This window comes from Terrapene carolina, unplaced genomic scaffold, assembly GCF_002925995.2.
Source record: "Terrapene carolina triunguis isolate 2854851 unplaced genomic scaffold, T_m_triunguis-2.0 Scaffold21, whole genome shotgun sequence".
In the NCBI taxonomy this organism is placed as follows: Eukaryota; Metazoa; Chordata; order Testudines; family Emydidae; genus Terrapene; species Terrapene triunguis.
Window position 1 is genome coordinate 25,199,825 of NW_020664372.1, and position 18,315 is coordinate 25,218,139.

Below are 18,315 nucleotides of genomic sequence, written 5' to 3' on the forward strand. Positions count from 1 at the left end.
CCTTAAGGTTGAATTCCTGGCTTCACTGAAGTGACACAAGAAAGCTTTATTGCATAGTTCAGCTTGTTGTCAAATCTCGACACCATTACATAATGAAATGGCGTTCATATAAAAGAGTAGAGCTGGATGGATATTTGTCAAAAAATTTATCTGATGCCATTTCTGGTGTCTGTCAAATATATTATTATTTGGCTGTGTTTTTCCCTTCCAATTCTGATTCTTTTCCAGCTCCAATAACAAGAGAAGCTGTAAATTAATTATTTTATTTTTTGTCAGAGATCTGCAGTTGTATAACTGAGATCCAAATACCTAAACAACCCCAGAGAGTAGGTCAATGACCCAAATTATAAAACCAGACCTCACTGCTAGAACAGAGAAATTAAAAAAAATCTTGATTTCTGTGGTTACAATATCATTAAGCTGGTTATCTAGTCTTCATACTACACTCTCAAATACATAACCTGTAGGGTGAGAATTTTTTTAAAAAATCCAGATAAATGAGTTGCTATATTTAATACATATCTTATAACTTGTATGTACTTTTATCATAGTGTTATGTATGTACACTTACCTAGTCATCTTAAAAAGAAAAGCACATGAAAATGTATTAGATAACTTTTAGGATGCCAATTCTGTATGCTATTAGGACTCACTGTTTTGGAACAGATTACACTGTCACACACGATATTCATTGAATCTTACTACTTTTATAGAAGCTGGGAGTCTGACCATCAGCTGAATTAGGTACACTGTATAGCAACTGCTGTCAATGAAAGATGTTCAGATGATGGAAACAAAATAATTTAATTGCAGATTTCAAACAGTAAATACAAACAGTGCAGTGGTATGAACAAAATTTTTATTTCTTATCAATGGTGAAATGCTGCTCAGTGTGAAATTCACATTGAATTATGAAAAATGCACAACTATATTGGGACTTCCCTAAGTTATTTACATTTGAATCTTTTCCCCCCAACTTGTAGGTTTGGCAGCCCTTTAATTCTTCAGAGCGAAAAAATATGTACATTTTCTTTTCAAAAGTGATTACATATTGTGAAATTTGATTACATCACAAAAAATATCAAATTTTGATATTGTTATGTTGTGATTTAGGTGTCAAGTTTCAGGCTTTTAGTTTGATACAAGACTAAGAAATAAGGAACCTGTGTATTAATTGAAAAAAGGTATTTCCATTATTACACTAGAAATTTGTTTTCTTATAGAAAGGACATTGATTATTTAAGTTGGAAAATACAACAGTACAGAACATGTAACAGTTATAGTGTGAAAACTTTAAGTGCGCTTATTGAAAGGTTTTGAACAATCATTTCCCCCCCGTTTAGCTTGCTCTTGCTCTTACCGCATTTTCTTTAAATGTGTAGCTTTAAACATAAATATATAGCTTTTCAAAGCCCATGTTCTCAGGGAGACATAATCCAGTCACCTCTAAATGTCTGTGCATAACTTATTAATGGGAGTTCTGCACATTCACAGAGACAACTATACCCAAAAGCTGCTACTGCCTCTCTTTAGATAACCAAAATATCAGGCAGAGTTCTAAAATGTATTGATACAGCATAAACAAACTTTGAAGTAAAACAAGTTTTGAAATCACATCTTATATTTTATGGTTGTAACCGTTAAAATTGTACAGAGCTTAGGTATTTCAATGTGTCATTTTAACATTTGCCAACGCTAGTCTTTGACTGGTGAACACAAGCTTGTTGGTTTTATTTATATATAAATTAACACAGACCTGAAGTCTCTTATAGTAATAAATGTCTTACAGGTGTGGGTACTTCTGAGTCAATGAAAGAAAAAAGGAAATCAAGCTTCATTATGTCTCACATTTATGTACAGTACTTTGTACAGCTAACAAAATAGAAAATCAATGTTGTTTAGATTGAATAGATACTTGGGATCATTTAAACAAACTAGCAAACAAAGATATAAATACTGTATCTTACCTATGATATTTCAGGCAGCCACATTCCTAGACTGGAAAATGATTCTCTGTAAGGCCATAAATTGCTGGATATCTGCGTGTCATGTAATTTTTGATATATTTTATTTTACTTTGTGATTTTGTTTGTTTTCCTTTTAAGTTTGTAAACTAAAATCATAGAAGTGATTCTAATTTCTAGTAAGACAAACTTTTAAACATTTCCACAACAGGTTTGTTTTTTAATTTTCAAAGCTACTGTGGTGGATTAATATAGCCTTTTTTAAAAAAAATGTTTTAAAATTCTCTGACAAAGCTAGGGCCTGGGATTAAGTAAAATATAAATGATCAAAGCAAAACTGTGCTATAAGCCATATAGTATTTACCAAGACTGCTCAAAATGTAATGGATATCTATTTTCTTTTCCATTTTTTATTCTTTTTTGTGTGTGTGTGGCTTGAACATCTTTTTTTCCCATACTGAGGAAACCAGTGATATGAGTCTCAGTACATCTTCTATGCAGCTTATTCCCTTGCTATAAAAATAAGACTTGAAGATAAATATTATTGTTCCATGTATGGGAAAATACTGTCTGCCTAAATTGTAAAAGTAAAAAGAGGTGTGAGGGAGTGAAACGTATTTCCCATCTAATTCACATATACTAATTATGTCACTGCTTCCAGGTCTTGGGCAAACAGTAATTCCAGAACGAGAAAACTGGTTAGATAAGTGGGGAGTTTGATACTGGACACAAATACAGTTCTCCATTCTTGTGATAAAAAGGGCACCATCTGAAAAGTGCTAAGTACTACTTCTGAGCACTCCCAGCACTTTGCAGGATTGTGGCCACTCTATATAACATCTTCTCGGGTTTCAGACATCAACTTGCTGTTCACTGTCGTGCTTGTATCAATGATTTAGCAAAGGGAAAGGATTACTGGGAGGGTAAAGGGTCAAGCTCTCTTTCAGAGGCATGTAGCTAGAGATTTAATCATGTATCTGGCTTGGTGCTTTTGATGCACTGCCCTCCTCCTTCCTGGAATGGCGACTCACTTTACATCTAAATTATATTTCACACTATAGTCTGGGGATGAATAAAGCTAAGTTGAATATTTCTATGACTAGGCTCTAGAACAAAGATTTTATTACATTTAAAAAAATAAATCATCGCATTTGCATTAGACATCCTGAAAAAATCTTGAAATGTATTGCACAGATCACAAATTTATCCAAAGGGGCATTTAGCAACACTATAATAGCTTGACTATGTCTAATTTTCCTACTTTTTCTAACCTGAATGGAGTTGAATATTTCTACTTTGTACCATAGAACAGATGGATCAACAAGACACACCTTTAATGCATGGGTCAAACGCTTTGTCTACTCGATTGACTGCTATAACATTACAGCAGCAGAGATTTTGTCCCTCTGTGTGTAACCAGTTATGAGCTTTACAAGATTCTTTCAGGTAAATACATTGTGAAAGAAGGTCCTTTTATTCTTTTGTGGGTTATTTTTGTTATACAAATCATATGGATGAAAAAAATGACAATACATAAACATGTTGATTTGAGCATTGCTTAAAGAATAGGAGAAGAAGCAAAAGAGGTGTTAAGTGAGCGACAAAGTGATCTTTCTTTAGAAGCTACTATAGTTTTTCATAAACATGACCAAGCTGGTAAGGGTTCATGTGAATCTAGAAAACACTTTTTAATAGTGCTTTGTTCAATTTGTACATATCTACCTAAGAACTGGATTTTGTGTAGGTGTATGCGTGACTGCTATTTTACCAAAATTGTTGCTGAAATAAAAATGAACTTTTTGTTTTAGAGGGAAAATGAAAAGATAATGCCCATCCGCATGATTAATATACCTGTGCATTAGTGAGCTAGTGAAGAGATTGGGATTTCTTTTTTGGACCACTGTGCAAACCAGGCTCTCTGGGATTAAATAAAAAGAAAGGAAGGAGCAATACAAAACACAGCATGCAAAAGGTCTGGCATACTGTAGAGTCGCATACATTGCTGTACATGGAAAATACAAAACACAAAATCTGTAAATATAAATTAATTCATCAGGTTTACTATACAGTACTTTAGTTGTAACAGACAGTTGAAAATAGTTTTCACTTAACAGCAAAATTAATTTTAGAGGGAACAAAATGGTGACGTCTTATCCTGGAAAACAGCAGGAGAGGTAATATATCACGGAGCGAAAATTGTCTTTGGCATGGTAAAGGGGGAGAATTGAGTTTGCCAACCTATCTACATGGTTTCACTACATTGTGGCCAGTGCAATGTTATTTTGCACATTCTGCTTGTTAGATAAAGTGGTTTTGTTTTTCAATATGCCTTCATATAAATATTTTATTCAATATGTTGCCTCTGTGTATACAACAAATGATAATAAACACAAACTGTACAATGCAAACAAACTCTTTGCATATATGTATGTAAATTTAGTAATACATACCAACAGTTCTTGATACGCATAGCCTACTACATGCAGTTCATCATTGCCATCCTCTTCCCATGCAACAGATGAGACAAGAGACAAAATTAAAGGCGTAACCAAAGCACAAATAACAAAGACCCCTGTGCTCTACGTTTAAACAGACTTTAGAAGAAATTGTTTGAAGACATCCATTCACAGGATTAAACACCCTTACAGACAACCCATGTAAACAAAAATAAAACTGGTGATACATTTACAGTACATACTAGTCATTTACAAAAATAAATTCAGCCTTAATTGTAACTAGTCAACTGGTTGGCAGAGAAATAGCTGCCTGAGATGTAGGGTTTAATGTTGAAAATGGTAATGTATATGGCCTTGGGACACCAGTCCCAGAGAGCGGAAATTCAAAGGACCAGCTTGTGCTCTCTACATCCTCAGTGCATACCTCAGGCAGTTCTATGGCACTGTCTCACCCTCCGGACCCTGCAGAGCCACCTCTGTGCAGTCCAGGGTCCAAGTTGGGCAGGCTGGAGACTGAGTGGGACAGGGCAAGAATGCACATAGGCTCCCTGTGAACATTAGACACAAAAGATAATGCAGCTTCTCCGCACAACTCCCTTCCCAATCCCAAGAGGCGCTACAGCAGAAGTGAGGGGGGGCGGGGAGGTCAGCGAGGCTCCAATGCCAGGACACTACCAGAGAGACAGGGCAGAGCTCTACGTTGGTAGTACTGGCCTCCTATTGATCCACCAGGGGGAGGCTTCATAGCTTTTTTTGTTAGGGGGGCGGGGGGCACACAAGTCCCATCCATCCTAGTGGGATGAGATCGGAGGCTCACCACAAGGGGTATCTCATGGAGATTTTCTCCTTTAAAGTCACCGGGTGAGGGGATGATCTGGGCCAAAAGTTACTTTATGCACATTTTGTCACAGCATTGAAGTAGCTTTGTCTTTGTTTAAATGCTTAAATACTTACAAAACAAACTTCACTTGATATGCTTCACTCGGCTCTTTAAAAAGACCCAAACTTTGTCTGTTTTACACGGTATATAAACAAGGAACCCTAAACTGTCAAAAGACTCATAGCAGCATTACAATAACCTACTTGAACAATATGTTGTGTTACTTATTAAAACGGAACTCCCATATGAAAACTGTATAAGCATGAAGAGTTAATCAGTATGCAGCTAAACAGGCCAGGAATTTGAAACAACTGGTGGCCTGTCACAGAGCTCTGTGTAATGCCATGAGAAAATTATTTTTTTCAGTAAATACAATTGCTCAAAAGGGAAGGATGAAGTTTGTCCCCCTTAAACATGATGATAACAGCAAGAGGCCAATAGAGTGTTGTCACACACAGTTTGCCAAAACTCAGGTACAGTTTGGTCCTTGTCGCCCTTTCTGAGAAGCAAATGCCTATTAAGCACACACAGAATAGCCTTATTTCAGTCTTTTGAAAGTATGCGACTAAATATTTGACTCTTTACCTACAGTATTTAACACTATAATGGCATCTTTGTTGTATTGTCTAAAGCTTATTACCCATTTTATTTTTTTTCTCAATTGGTTTCATGACAGTTAACTGACACCAGTGAAGCGTCACCAGTATTTCTCATGAAGCAATTGAACATGATTCAAGGACTCAATCTCATAATGGGTTTGCTTTCCTCTAGTTTCATGTAGTAGAATGTATAGCATACAGAAAGCAAGGCAAGGCACCGATTATCTAGCAGTTTGGTGGGAATATCCTAAAAAGGTGGGTTAGAGGTATGTACTGGGTTATGGGGTGAAATACATAGGACTGGACTCTGCATGCTGAGCTAAAAAAAAAATTAAATGTTTTCTAATAGACCCAGTCTAAAAAAAATTAATACCAAAAATATTAAAGTATAATTTATAACTACCCTTTGCACTGGTGCTGCTAAAAAGAACACATCATCCTTGCCCGTGCTTTGCTGAGTAAGAGTGGAAAACAGCCAAAATAATGATGGCATTAAATTCAGTTAATTAAAAACAGGAAAGGATTAGATCTGAACTGGATTTAGGTAGCGCAATTCTTGTTAGTCTTAATTATTGTTTTTCAAATAATGAGGATTAGTAGGTGAAAAATGAGCCTTAATTCAGGCCTACAAGGCCTACATAGTTCTTTGGACCCACTTTCCCAAAAATGAGTGGGTCTTGCTCGCTGGGCAAGGCAAATGTTACCATTACCAGTAAGCCTGTGATATGTATAAAACACACACACAAAAAGAAACTATAGGGGGATGTCAAACACTAGTTTCAAAAAACTTTCTACTGGTCGTGTTTGACACTTTTCCCACCACAATAATGCCAACCTCAGGAGCATGGTATCTGTTACTAAAGTGTATTCACATTTACCAGTATTCTAAGTCAGAGACAATGATCCTAGTCTTCATAGATATAATTCATAATAATAGGGTTTTGAAGGCTTCCTGATTCCCTGATTGCTTTCAGAACTAAGCCACCTGCAACATTTAAATTGTAGAGAAACACAATCCCTGCAAAAGGTCACAGACAGTGGAGCAAGCAGCCTTGTAAAAAAAAGGGAAGAAGAGAAATCCATAATAGCACAGGTTTACAGCATCTAACTAGAAATTACTTGATATCATCTGTGTGCTACAAAATAGAACTTAAACACATGGATTTCGCTGAAACTGGACTCAAAAAGGGATTATGGGTAACTGTCAGCAGGCAAGGTATCAAGTGTACTTGTGAAGTATGTCATTCACATGAAGTGTCACAGTCACAGAAAAGATATTCAAAAGGCATTCCATATCTGGTAGGGCATTCCATGGTCTGAGTTTAGCTGGTTATCCAGGTGTCTTCTTGTTGTGGGAGGAGCTACATGTTGAGATTTATCCACTTGCAACAATTTAGTTCAGAAACAGCAAAGAGCAAGTATTCACTTGCCTCAAGCTGATCCACAGACACCGAAGTAGCAGAGTCCGGCAAGGATAAATTGCTCAACTGTACTCAGGGCTTAATAAGTCACAACACCTGTGAGGATCCGGCTATGTCGTCTTACTCTTGTTAACTGGTTTGCCTCCATTCATTATTGCAGATGCACTTGTGCTTTTGCTTGGAGTTACCCCAGCCTTTGGCACTGTTTCTCCAACATCATGCAAGGATGGTTCTCGATACATGGCAACTAAAGGTAAAAGAAAAAAAAAAACTTCAGTAGGATTCATTTTCATAGATTCCAAGGCCAGAAGGGTCCTCTGTGACCTAATGTATAATACAGGCCATAGAACTTACCCCAAATAATTTTTAGAGCATATTTTTATATCACCCTTACAAGAACAAGAGTTTTAATAGTCTCTTTGTTCCTCTTTGTGTGAAGGAGATTAGCTACTTTGAAAGGGACTGTCTGTCTATTTTAAGTCACTAATATTTTTTCCACGCAATCCAAGTATCTCTCTTCCGCCGTCACCTCTGACTTACATGCACAATAGGAAATTGTCCCTTTGTTTTTAAATGGAAAATGTGACTTGTTTATAGAAGCTTCAGAAATGAAAAGCAATTGTTCTATCTCAATTTGTACAATATGGAAGAATGAGCTGTGCAGCAAAACCCCTCAGGCTTTGCACAGTCTTATTACAAAATAGTTCAATAGTCAAAACTGAATTTTCTGATTACATTTTAAGGATTCTTGATATTTACTGGTGTACATCAAGTTATTTCTTTATCAAATGCCACGAGGATCTTATTTTAAGCGTCAAAAACGAGAATGACAATCTTAGAATCAAGAACTTTAACTTTCATGAAGGAAAATCATTTAATCAACCATTATTTAAGTTTTTCAAATTCCTCTCACAGCCTGGTTAATAGGTGGCATTTATTTCCCCCCATAAATGGCTCACTGATGTATTCACAAAAATAAATCTTATAGAGTGTTTATATAAAATTAAAACATGATGAGATTAGACAAGACTTGGTGTTCATTCATCTATACTGGTGAAGTATTTAGGATGGCTCCAGACAGCACACAAAACAGCCACTGTTCAGCTAGTATTCGTTTCTTTCTTTTTTCCTAAGATGTCTTGTAATATGTGGCCAAGAAACATTCCATAGTCACTGATCTTTGCTGGAATTTTGAAATGCAGAAAACTCCAAAACTAAATTATTAACTGAATTTATGGAAGAATTAAGAATAGCACACTGGGATTCACTAGGGTCCTAACAATTTTAAATCGCTTGAGGAAAATACACATGTTCAGTTACAAAGTACCTGAATTGAGCTGCCTTAATGATGAATACTGTTAGATAATTCAATTTAATTTTCCACATCACTGAATCAGGTAATATTTTACTTACACATAAGTTGGGGGTAGCATTTATTTATATCACAGTAATGTTAAAAAAGAGATGTCAAGCAGTCAAAAGAATTAATCATCACACAAAAGATCTTGAAGAAACTATGTGAGAGAACAATCCCTTCTTCCCTGGACTAATTAAAATAGGAGGCAGTAGCATCAAAGCACTGACCTTGATCTTCAGTGTACGGAAGTTTCATAATAGATATGAAAGGCCCATACCATCATTAACTAATCAAGTACTTAACTTGTTCTAACATTTGCAATGACATAATCTAAATCTTTTTATGGCTTTTGAAAGTTTGAAATTAAATTTCTTCTCTAGAGTACATAATGCTGGGGATGATCTATGTCTTTAGAGTGCACACCCATAATTGTTTTTAGGACACTTCTGTTTGCTGATTAATTAGGAACAGGATGAAATACCAATGTGACCTACAAAAATATGAAGTTAAGCACCATGTGATAGCAATACAAAGTAAAAGAATTACATAGTATAGCTGTAGTCTTTGATGACTCTTTTGGGCAACATAAAATAAGTTGTTTCTAAGCCTTACCTAAACTCTTTTGATAAAGAGTCTGACCATACAAATATTAATTACTCTAATGGAAAAAGCACATCTTCCCTAAGCTGTATGTACTGTGATTCCTTTTTAAAAATATTCTGGCATTTTTCCCAATAAAAGTCTTAAAATACATAACTTTAAGTTCATATATAGGGGTTAACACATATAGTGCAAGTCTTGTTGAAACACTGGGAAAGTGTTAAAGACCACTTGAACTGTGGAGCATAGAAAAAAAATCAGTGTAAACTAATATGTGATATTAAAGCCAGTCACCTAGACCTGTTAGATTTTCATTACATAAAGAAAGAGAGTCCTAACACATTTAACACATGATTTAGATTTGAAATTCCTCAAAACCTTCCACACCTTGTAATTCTCAGATAACTGTAATGTGAAAAAACATGTCACTGCTGACAAAATCATTACTCAGAAAGGTGTTGGGTTTCTTTTAAGATGTTAACTAATGAAACACTTTTCAGCATTACTGAGGCGATGAGCAACAATCTGGATCAAAGTGAATGAGATTTGGAGTGTAAATAGGACAAAACAACAAAAAAAGCCCGGGTGAAAAAGTCTTGTAGAATGAGTAGGACAAATAGACAATTCTATATTCAAGACAAAAAATTAACACATTTTGCCAGATTATGCAACATCATTTTAGTATATAAATTTAGTATATAAGGTTAGCATGACTAAAGGTATTATTTGTTGTTCCCCTTTCCTAACCTAGCAGAATAGCTGACATACACAAAGGCGCACCATACATCAGCTGACTCAATAGTGCAGTTTGATTTAGTCTATAATAAGACCTTTGAGTTTTGTGTTAGAATGCTCTTAAATTGGAATGCTGACATTTCGTCTGTTCCATTCATAACTCCAATTTCCTTAAGTGTACATTATTGTTCAGAGCCACTCATGCTGGTTCATGAAAGGAATATTTTCTCACTGCAATACTGACACCAACTTTTTGCTTCTACCAGAAGAATATTTTAAAAAGCAGCACAATGCATTTTAACAATAGGTTTTCTTCTAATAAAATGACCTCTTAATCCCATGAAAGAGCATTTTACATATGCCCTTTCTAGGGCACACTGTGGTGAAGCATAATACACTTATGAATCCTAGCAATTGTCATATGGCCAGTGGGTGTGTGCCAAGTACATTCTGAAATGATACGATAGGACCCATTCCCCCTCCTTTTGTGGTATTACCATCTCAAAGGAAGAGATGTTTTAAAATTTCAGCATATCTGGCTGTGATGGCCCAAAGCTCACCTTCCAATGGCTTGGGTAGAAAATGAGCTGCTGGTTTTGTTTTCTTCACTCTGTTTCCTTTCATGACCTGCCCTTCCTTATTAAGCCCCAGGAACCAGGCCCTACCCGACTCTTGTTGTCTGTAGAGCATGGATGAGTAGATTACATAATAATTTTCATAAACGGACTCCTTAAACTTGCACTCCGGTGTAAAAAGTTCCTGTGGGAGAAAGGGTAAAAATTAGAGCATATCCCAAAAGAGCCATGGCTGGTTGTGAGAGTTTTTCCTTATTTTTCCCTCCAATAACGCACTGGGGTTCGTATGGGAGATGGTTGTGCAACTGAGCCCTTTAATTCTAATAGTTGTGGTGTCCATAGTCAATAAATAATGGTTTACAGGCTATGAAAAGTCTTATCTGTTAGGCATACAACTAACATCCTTCTATCACTAACATTTCTTTCCCAGCCATTTACAGAGTCGTACATTTGTACCAGCATGTAGAAACTATAAACGCAGTTTCTATAAGAACCACAAACAAGATATCGGAAATCCCTAGGGTGCTGCTTCTCTTTTGCCACATGAGTCCAGGCTTCAATCAAGCCATTCCAAGAATTTAAGAGGTAGCTGTTTGTGATACCCTCCCTTCTTCTTCCAGCAATTCCAAGTCACAGACAAGGAAAAGCAAAGGCAAAACACTTGTGCCATTCAACATACCATGTGTATCATACTAGTCATTTTTCTAGGCTGCTGGAACAACAAAGGAAGATAATCAGGAAGGCCCAATGGAAGTTAGGAGCCAAAATACCTTTGAGGATCTAGGCTGAAATGCCTACATAACCCTGCCAATCACTTTCTTGAATATGCATGCTGTTTCCTTTGTTTAAATAAATAACACGACCCCACACACTGCCTCCCTCCCCAATATCCTGCTTCCCTATAAACCTAAACCACCAGAAAACACTACCATTGGTTTTCTGTATTACAAACCAATACATTTATCTTTGCCACCTGTTGCTCCCCTTCACTGAGGAAAAAAAGGGACAGTGCTTTTGCTTCATGAAAAAAGGATCTGAACCAGGCTTGGCTGAAAAATGCTGACGAGAACTTTGAGTGAGGGGGTCTTTCCCCCCCCCCTTTTTTGTTGTTGTTTTGTTTTTAGGCATGAGGTTAACCTTTTAAGCTTCGGCTTTAGAAAGCATGTTATGATTTTGTTCTACATGTAACCACTTGTTTCCAATATTATTACTCATTATTACTTGAATAGCTATTCTTTGATAATAAATGTAGTCTTGTTTTCACTATCAATATATCTCAGTATGTTAGTGTAGTGTTAAGCAAAGTGCTGGTCTCAAGTTGAATCTTGCACGCTGGTGTATACCCTTCCTTTGTGAATAGCAGCCTGGTAATTCTGTGAGTGGTCAGTGGATAAGGGGCTGGACACTGCAGGGAATTCCCTGAGTATTCGGGGGTTGGTGTGTGTCTGTTGATACCTTTACAGACAGAGAGAGGCCTAGGGGGGGCTGGAAGGCAGTGCTTGTGCTGCCAGAGGCTGGTGGTTTCAGGCATGCTAAGGACCAGTAGTATTGAGGTGCCTCACAACTCTGGGCACCCCTAGGGAGTGTCACACATTCCTAACTAGGCTTTCAGGTATTACAGTGATTGACAACTTTGTAACTAAATAGAAACTGCAAACTGCTTGGATTCAGGAGACCTGCATTCTATTCTCGACATTGACGCTCACTTGCTGTGTGGCCTTAGGCAAATCAGTGCCTTTTAAAAGCTCTTTGAGATCTTCAGAGGAATACAAGTGCAAAGTACAAATTATTATTAATTTGTAGTATAGTGGCACATAGATGCCCTGGCCCCATGGTGTTAGGCACTGTACGCTCACGCATAACAAAGATACAGGCTCTGCCCTGAAGAGCTTGCTTGCACCCTACATGTAAGGCTATAGCCAACAGACAGTTTAAAGAAATGGCAGGGGTGGGGGAGGAGCACAAAGAAACAATGAGAAGATGCTGGTCAGCATGAAAGTAGCAGTCATGGAAAAATCACCCGCCCAGCCATTGCTGAGTTTTTTGTAGGCATCATGGTAGAGATGAATTTTTGGAGGGATGTGAAGGAGGGCAACGAGGCAGTTTTGCAGCCCCTCCCAGGCATAAGGTCTGGCACAGGAGAAAATGTTAATGTCATTATTGACATTTTTTTAAAATGAGCAATCAAGCCAGGCATCTTTTGTGGAGTGAAGATGGGTTTGACATCTTGATACCGTAGAAGAGATTATAAGTATAATGGGAAAGAGACTGAGAAGGCCCGTTAACAATGAAGACAAGTAGTTTGTATCTGACGCAGTGAATAAAGTGGAGTCAGTGGAGAGACACAAAGGGGGCGGGGGGTGACATGGTCAAAGTGGTGAGCCAGGAAAAGATCTTTCCACCAGCATTTGAGCAGATATAAGTGGATCAGAATAGGATTTAGTAAGGCCAGAGAAGAGGAAGTTGCAATAGTCTGTATTATAAAGAATTGGTGAACCTCCTGAACAACCCCACCCTCACCAGCATCACCTACAACCGGTCTGGACAAAGCTTCAGTCTTTTTGCTCTCATCCAAGTTCAGAGCTTGGTTATTCAGGGGGAAAGTAAAAACCATCTGGGCTCAAATGAAAGAGAAATCTAAAGCTACATGCTAAGGGCATCATTGCTCAAATTGTCTCACTATCTCCCCTAGTGGCATCCTGAACATTAAACCAGAGGTGAGAGAATACATAGGACTCCACAGAAGAGAATGCTTGGTACAGTGAAGTATTGCGGTACATCTGTAGAAGAAAAGGGACAAATCATTCAATAGCATTCTCATCTATCTCAGTGAGGTTCACTGACACCTCAACTGCTGGAAGGGTCATAGGCCTAATTGAGTAGTCCATCCCTAATCAGGAAAGCACTTAAGTACTTTGCTGAGCTGATGCCTAACCACATGGAGACACAACTTCCAAACAAGAAATCATGAACAAGTGAGATAGGCAGAACTTCCATTCTGTGCCCAAAGCTGTCAGCCGGACTGTAAGATATTGAGGCAATAGGAAGATTCCCATAGATTCAGAATTGCCTTGCTGCTTCTCAATGACTTAATGACTTCACCCAAAAAGAGAAGGTTAGAGACAAAGCAATGACTGGTGAAACTGCCAACATTCAGAGCTTACGTCTTCAAGCAAGAGCCTAGCTACCACTCCTTTGAGAGAAGCTGGCACCCTGGACTCCAGTAGGGAGTTGATCAGTCCTCAGCAATGGACCCAGTACTTCCCTACTGGATTTTATTAGTCAGAGAACATTACAGATAATCCAATGGTTGTTCTATTGGTCAGGAGATCCTGAGTTAAACTACATAAGTAATCTGCCACATGGATATTGAAATTGCTTAGGATAACAAGCATTGGTGTCTATTTGGACAAATAATAATAAAACTTATTTCTTATATAATGTTTTTCAGCAGTAGATTTCAAAAAGCTTCACAGTCATTCACGCATTTATCCTCACAACAGCCCTGTGAGGTAGGGAAGCATTATTATCCCCATTGTACAGATGGGCAACTGAAGCACAGACTGGCTAAATGACCTGCACAAAGTCACACACAGGAAGTCCATGGCAGAGCAGGGAATTGAAACCAGGCCGCTTATGTCCTAGACCAGTGCCTTAACCACTGAACAATCCTCCCCTCCCCTGGGACAAAAGCCCAGGAAACTAAGACAGGAAATGCCAGGTCTAGAAGGGGTGTCAGGATATACATTTAAACCACTGTCTTCTGTTAATTTTTATTCTTTTAAAAAGACCTGATGACATAAATATCACTACTTAAAGTACATAAGAGCTGCCATACTGGGTTAGACCATAGTCCATGTTGCCCAGTCTCCAACAGTGGCGCATACCAGAGCTTCAAGGGAAGTGTACATAACAGGGCAATTATGGACTGATCCACCTGTCTTCCACTCCCAGCTTCTGGTAGTCAGAGGTGTAGGGTTGCCCCAAGCATGGGGTTGCATCTCTGATCATCCTTGCTAATAGCCATTGATGGACCTGTCCTCCATGAACTTATCCAGTTCTTTTTTGACCCAGTTGTACATTGGTCAATGCAATGAGTTCCACTGGTTAGTTCAGTGTTGTGTGTAAAAAGTACATCCTCTTGTTTGTATTAAACCAGCTGCCTATTAATTTCATTGGGTGACCCTTGGTTTTTTTTTTTAATATTGTATCCACTTTTTCCACACTATTCATGATTTTATAGACCTCTGTGATAGCCCCCACTTAGTCATCTCTTTTCTAAGATGAACAGTCCTAATCTTTTTAGTCTCTCCTCATACAGAAGCCATTCCATACCCTAGGTAATCTTTGGTGCCCTTCTCTGAACCTTTTCCAGTGCCACTATATCCTTTTTGACATGGGGAGAACAGAAGTGCACATAGTATTCAAGGTGTGGGCACACCACGGATTTACATAGGGGCATTATGAAATTTTCTGTCTTATTTTCTATCCCTTTCCTAGTAGTTCCTAACATACTGTTAGCCTTTTTGACTGCTGCTACGCATTGAGTGGATGTTTTCAGAGAACTATCCACCGTGACTCCCAGATCTCTTTCTTGGGAGGGAACAGCTAATTTGGAACCCGTTATTGTATATGTATAGTTGGGATTATTCTTTTCAATGTGCATTACTTTGCACTTATCAGCGTTGAATTTCATCTATCATTTTGTTGCCCAGTTACCCAGTTCTGTGAGATTTCCCCCGTAACTCCTTGGAGTCTGCTTTGGACTTAACTACCTTGAATAATTTTGTATTATCTGCAAATCTTTCCACTTCATTGTTCACCCCATTTTCCAGCTCATTAATGAATATGTTGAACAGCACAGGTCCCAGTACAGACTCTTCGGGGATGCCACTGTTAATCCCATCTCTATTATGACAACTGAACACTTATTACTACCCTTTGTTTCTTATCTTTCAGTTAGTTACTGATCCATGAGAGGATCTTCCGTCTTATCCCATAGCCACTTACTTTTCTTAAGAGCCTTTAATGAAAGACTTCGTCAAAGGCTTTTTGCAAATCCAAGTACACTATATTAACTGGCTGACCCTTAGATCGCTACATCCTTGTTAATTTCCTCAAAGAATTCTACTAGATTGGTGAGGCATGATTTTCCCTTTAAAAAAGCCATGGTTGACTCTTCCCCCAACAAATCATGTTCATCTATAGTAAAGAACAGAATTATCAGACACATAGTTTCTACCAATTTGTCAGGCACTGAAGTTAGGTTTACCAGCCTGTAATGGCCAGGATGTCATCTGGAGCCCATTTTAAAAATCAACATTACATTAGCTACCTTCCAGTCATCTGGCACAGAGGCTGATTTCAGTGATAGGTTACATACTACAGTTACTAGCTCTTGAATTTCATATCAGAAATTTGTAGCCTAAGGAAATATAACTATCAACTAAATTTAGACAAAATAAATGTATTGTAAATCAATTCTCTTATTAGGCTAGGATTATAACTATCAGTGATGTGAATGCGATTCTTTTGTTCATGTACATTTATCAGTTCCTGTAATAAGATCATGTATAACAAAGACACAACCTGCATATGACAGAAACTGGCAAAGATTATTGGAAAGATTCCCCTGTATTAAAGATGGTATTGATTGCAACCTGAATTTGGCTTCACCCTGTCTCCAGATTGAAACAGAATATATAGCCACTTAGCTTACAAAAACTATCCCGTTTCATAATAAAAAAGGGCTACTTTGTTTGCAACAGCCAGCAGTCATGCTGATGATCACATTAAAATATGATAGCTAGATTAGATTGAATGGTGTTTTATGGGAAAGGCAATGCACGTATTCACCACTTCCACAAACTTACTGTTTACAAGACCAAATAAGGATGCCAACTGTGAACCTATTTGAAAAAAGTGGAACAAGTGGGGAAAACTTCATACATACACACACAAAAAGTAAATCTAGTTTCTTTAAACAATTTTCAGACCGTCAATATATTAACAGTATCATAACATCACAAGTGATACATACGCAGGGCAATGTTTATTTTGTTCTTCCATTTTTCTGATCAGCGCCAAGCACTCAAAATCATCAATGAGTGATTGTGTGTCATGTAAGCAATTATCATTACACATGACCCTCATTATAAAACTCTATAAGACTCTGATGTAGGACTCTGATATATTCATAGGCTATCCAGTTTGACTTCCAAATAAATTATTTGACTTCCAAATAAATTAACCCTGATTAGAACCTGAAATGAGACCTTCAGTTCCTAAGACAGAATCCACTATTATGCATGGCTATGATTCTATGATGTGAGAGAGTATGAAAGTCTTGGGGAAGCAGCTTTGAAAAGTCAAGTAATGTTCGAGGGTAGAACTCACAATTCTGCCTGCCTGGCATTCATATGCCATATCTACAGCAATAAAATTTCATAAGAATTGCGGGAAAAGTGGTGACTGTCTTGAGGAATGGAAGAAAAATGAAGTTTAAAAATATTAGAGATGGGTCATGTTTGGATGTCGATCTGAACTGTTACAGGTTTTTGGCTTGCACGCATGTCTAACTAAAAAAAAAAAAAATGCAGTCAGAATCTTTGTCATTCACCTGAGGTATCCTGTCTCCTTCTGAGAGCACAAAAAAAGGTCATCACCTAGTTTTTTCCAGGACTTTAGCAGTTGCAGAGATAAATCGTTTTAAAGCTGCAGTGTAAACACCAACCAGAACTGTTTCCTGTCCTTAAATATAAAAACATGTCTTGACTCATTTATACGATCTGACTATGGATTTCTGGTCTGAGTGAGCCTGACACATAGCCAGTGTATGTCTACACTGTAATGTAAACGTGTCACAAGGTGCCTCTGTTGTCACCCGGTGAACCTTGTTACCCGGGGTTCTTTTAACCCAAAGCTCTCAGTAACTTTTACTCTGTCCGAGGTGGTGTCAGGAAATAAATCAGGGAAAACACGGCTGTCTGACCGATAGATGGCTGGCACAAACAGGGCAACACAAGAGTGCTTTCACTTCAAGCTAAACTTTACTTAGTCTCAAGCACGTACACACGTCCGCAACAGATTAGTGAAACACCCCCAACCCTTGATAATTACCGAAGCTAAGTGTGGCTTTCGAGTGGCACCATGACAGGCTTCAGCTGGCCAGGCTTCCGTCTGCCGGTGGGGACCCGAAGATGCGTCCCTGAAGAGCCCCTCCTGAGAAGTCCAAATACCTCAAACTTCCCCCCCTTATTTATACATTAGTAATACAATGACATATCCCTTAAAGAAAACTTGCTAAGCAAGCAGGGTTAAAAGTCAGACACCTTATGATTGCCAATTAACCAGAGATAATTTTTTTCCAGAGTGTCCAGGCCTTTGGGCCCTGACAAACATTCCCGGGGTCACATATAAACAGACTTCTTGTTTTTCTAAAATACATGCATCAGCAATTTTAACACTCTTAGCAGGAAGGGTGCGGGGTCAAGCTGCCCTGTCTGTGGCACCCGAAAACCCCTCCCCTCCTGTCTGGTTACACTGAGGCCGCTGCATGACCAATTTACGACCTGCTGACTTAGCTACTTTTAGCAGTAAGCAAGAATGGTTCAGTATGGCCTGCTAATTTGACTACTGTTAGCAACACACAATAGTGGTTTAGTATCAGAGGGGTAGCCGTGTTAGTCTGAATCTGTAAAAAGCAACAGAGGGTCCTGTGGCACCTTT

General features: G+C 38.1%; 1 protein-coding gene across 3 annotated transcripts in view; it reads right to left on the reverse strand.

Moving 5' to 3' along the window:
* Window positions 1-7: 7 nt before the first annotated feature.
* FGF14 (fibroblast growth factor 14) overlaps window positions 8-18,315 on the reverse strand; it is a 635,254-nt gene continuing 616,946 nt past the window's right edge. For all 3 annotated transcript variants that reach the window (XM_024194177.3, XM_024194176.3, XM_024194175.3), the window contains 2 exons: window positions 10,573-10,771; window positions 8-7,567 (listed from right to left, as the gene is read on the reverse strand). In XM_024194177.3, the coding sequence (XP_024049945.1) occupies window positions 7,431-7,567; window positions 10,573-10,771 (336 nt within the window). In that variant the 3' untranslated portion in view covers window positions 8-7,430. The remainder of the gene's footprint in view (window positions 7,568-10,572; window positions 10,772-18,315) is intronic.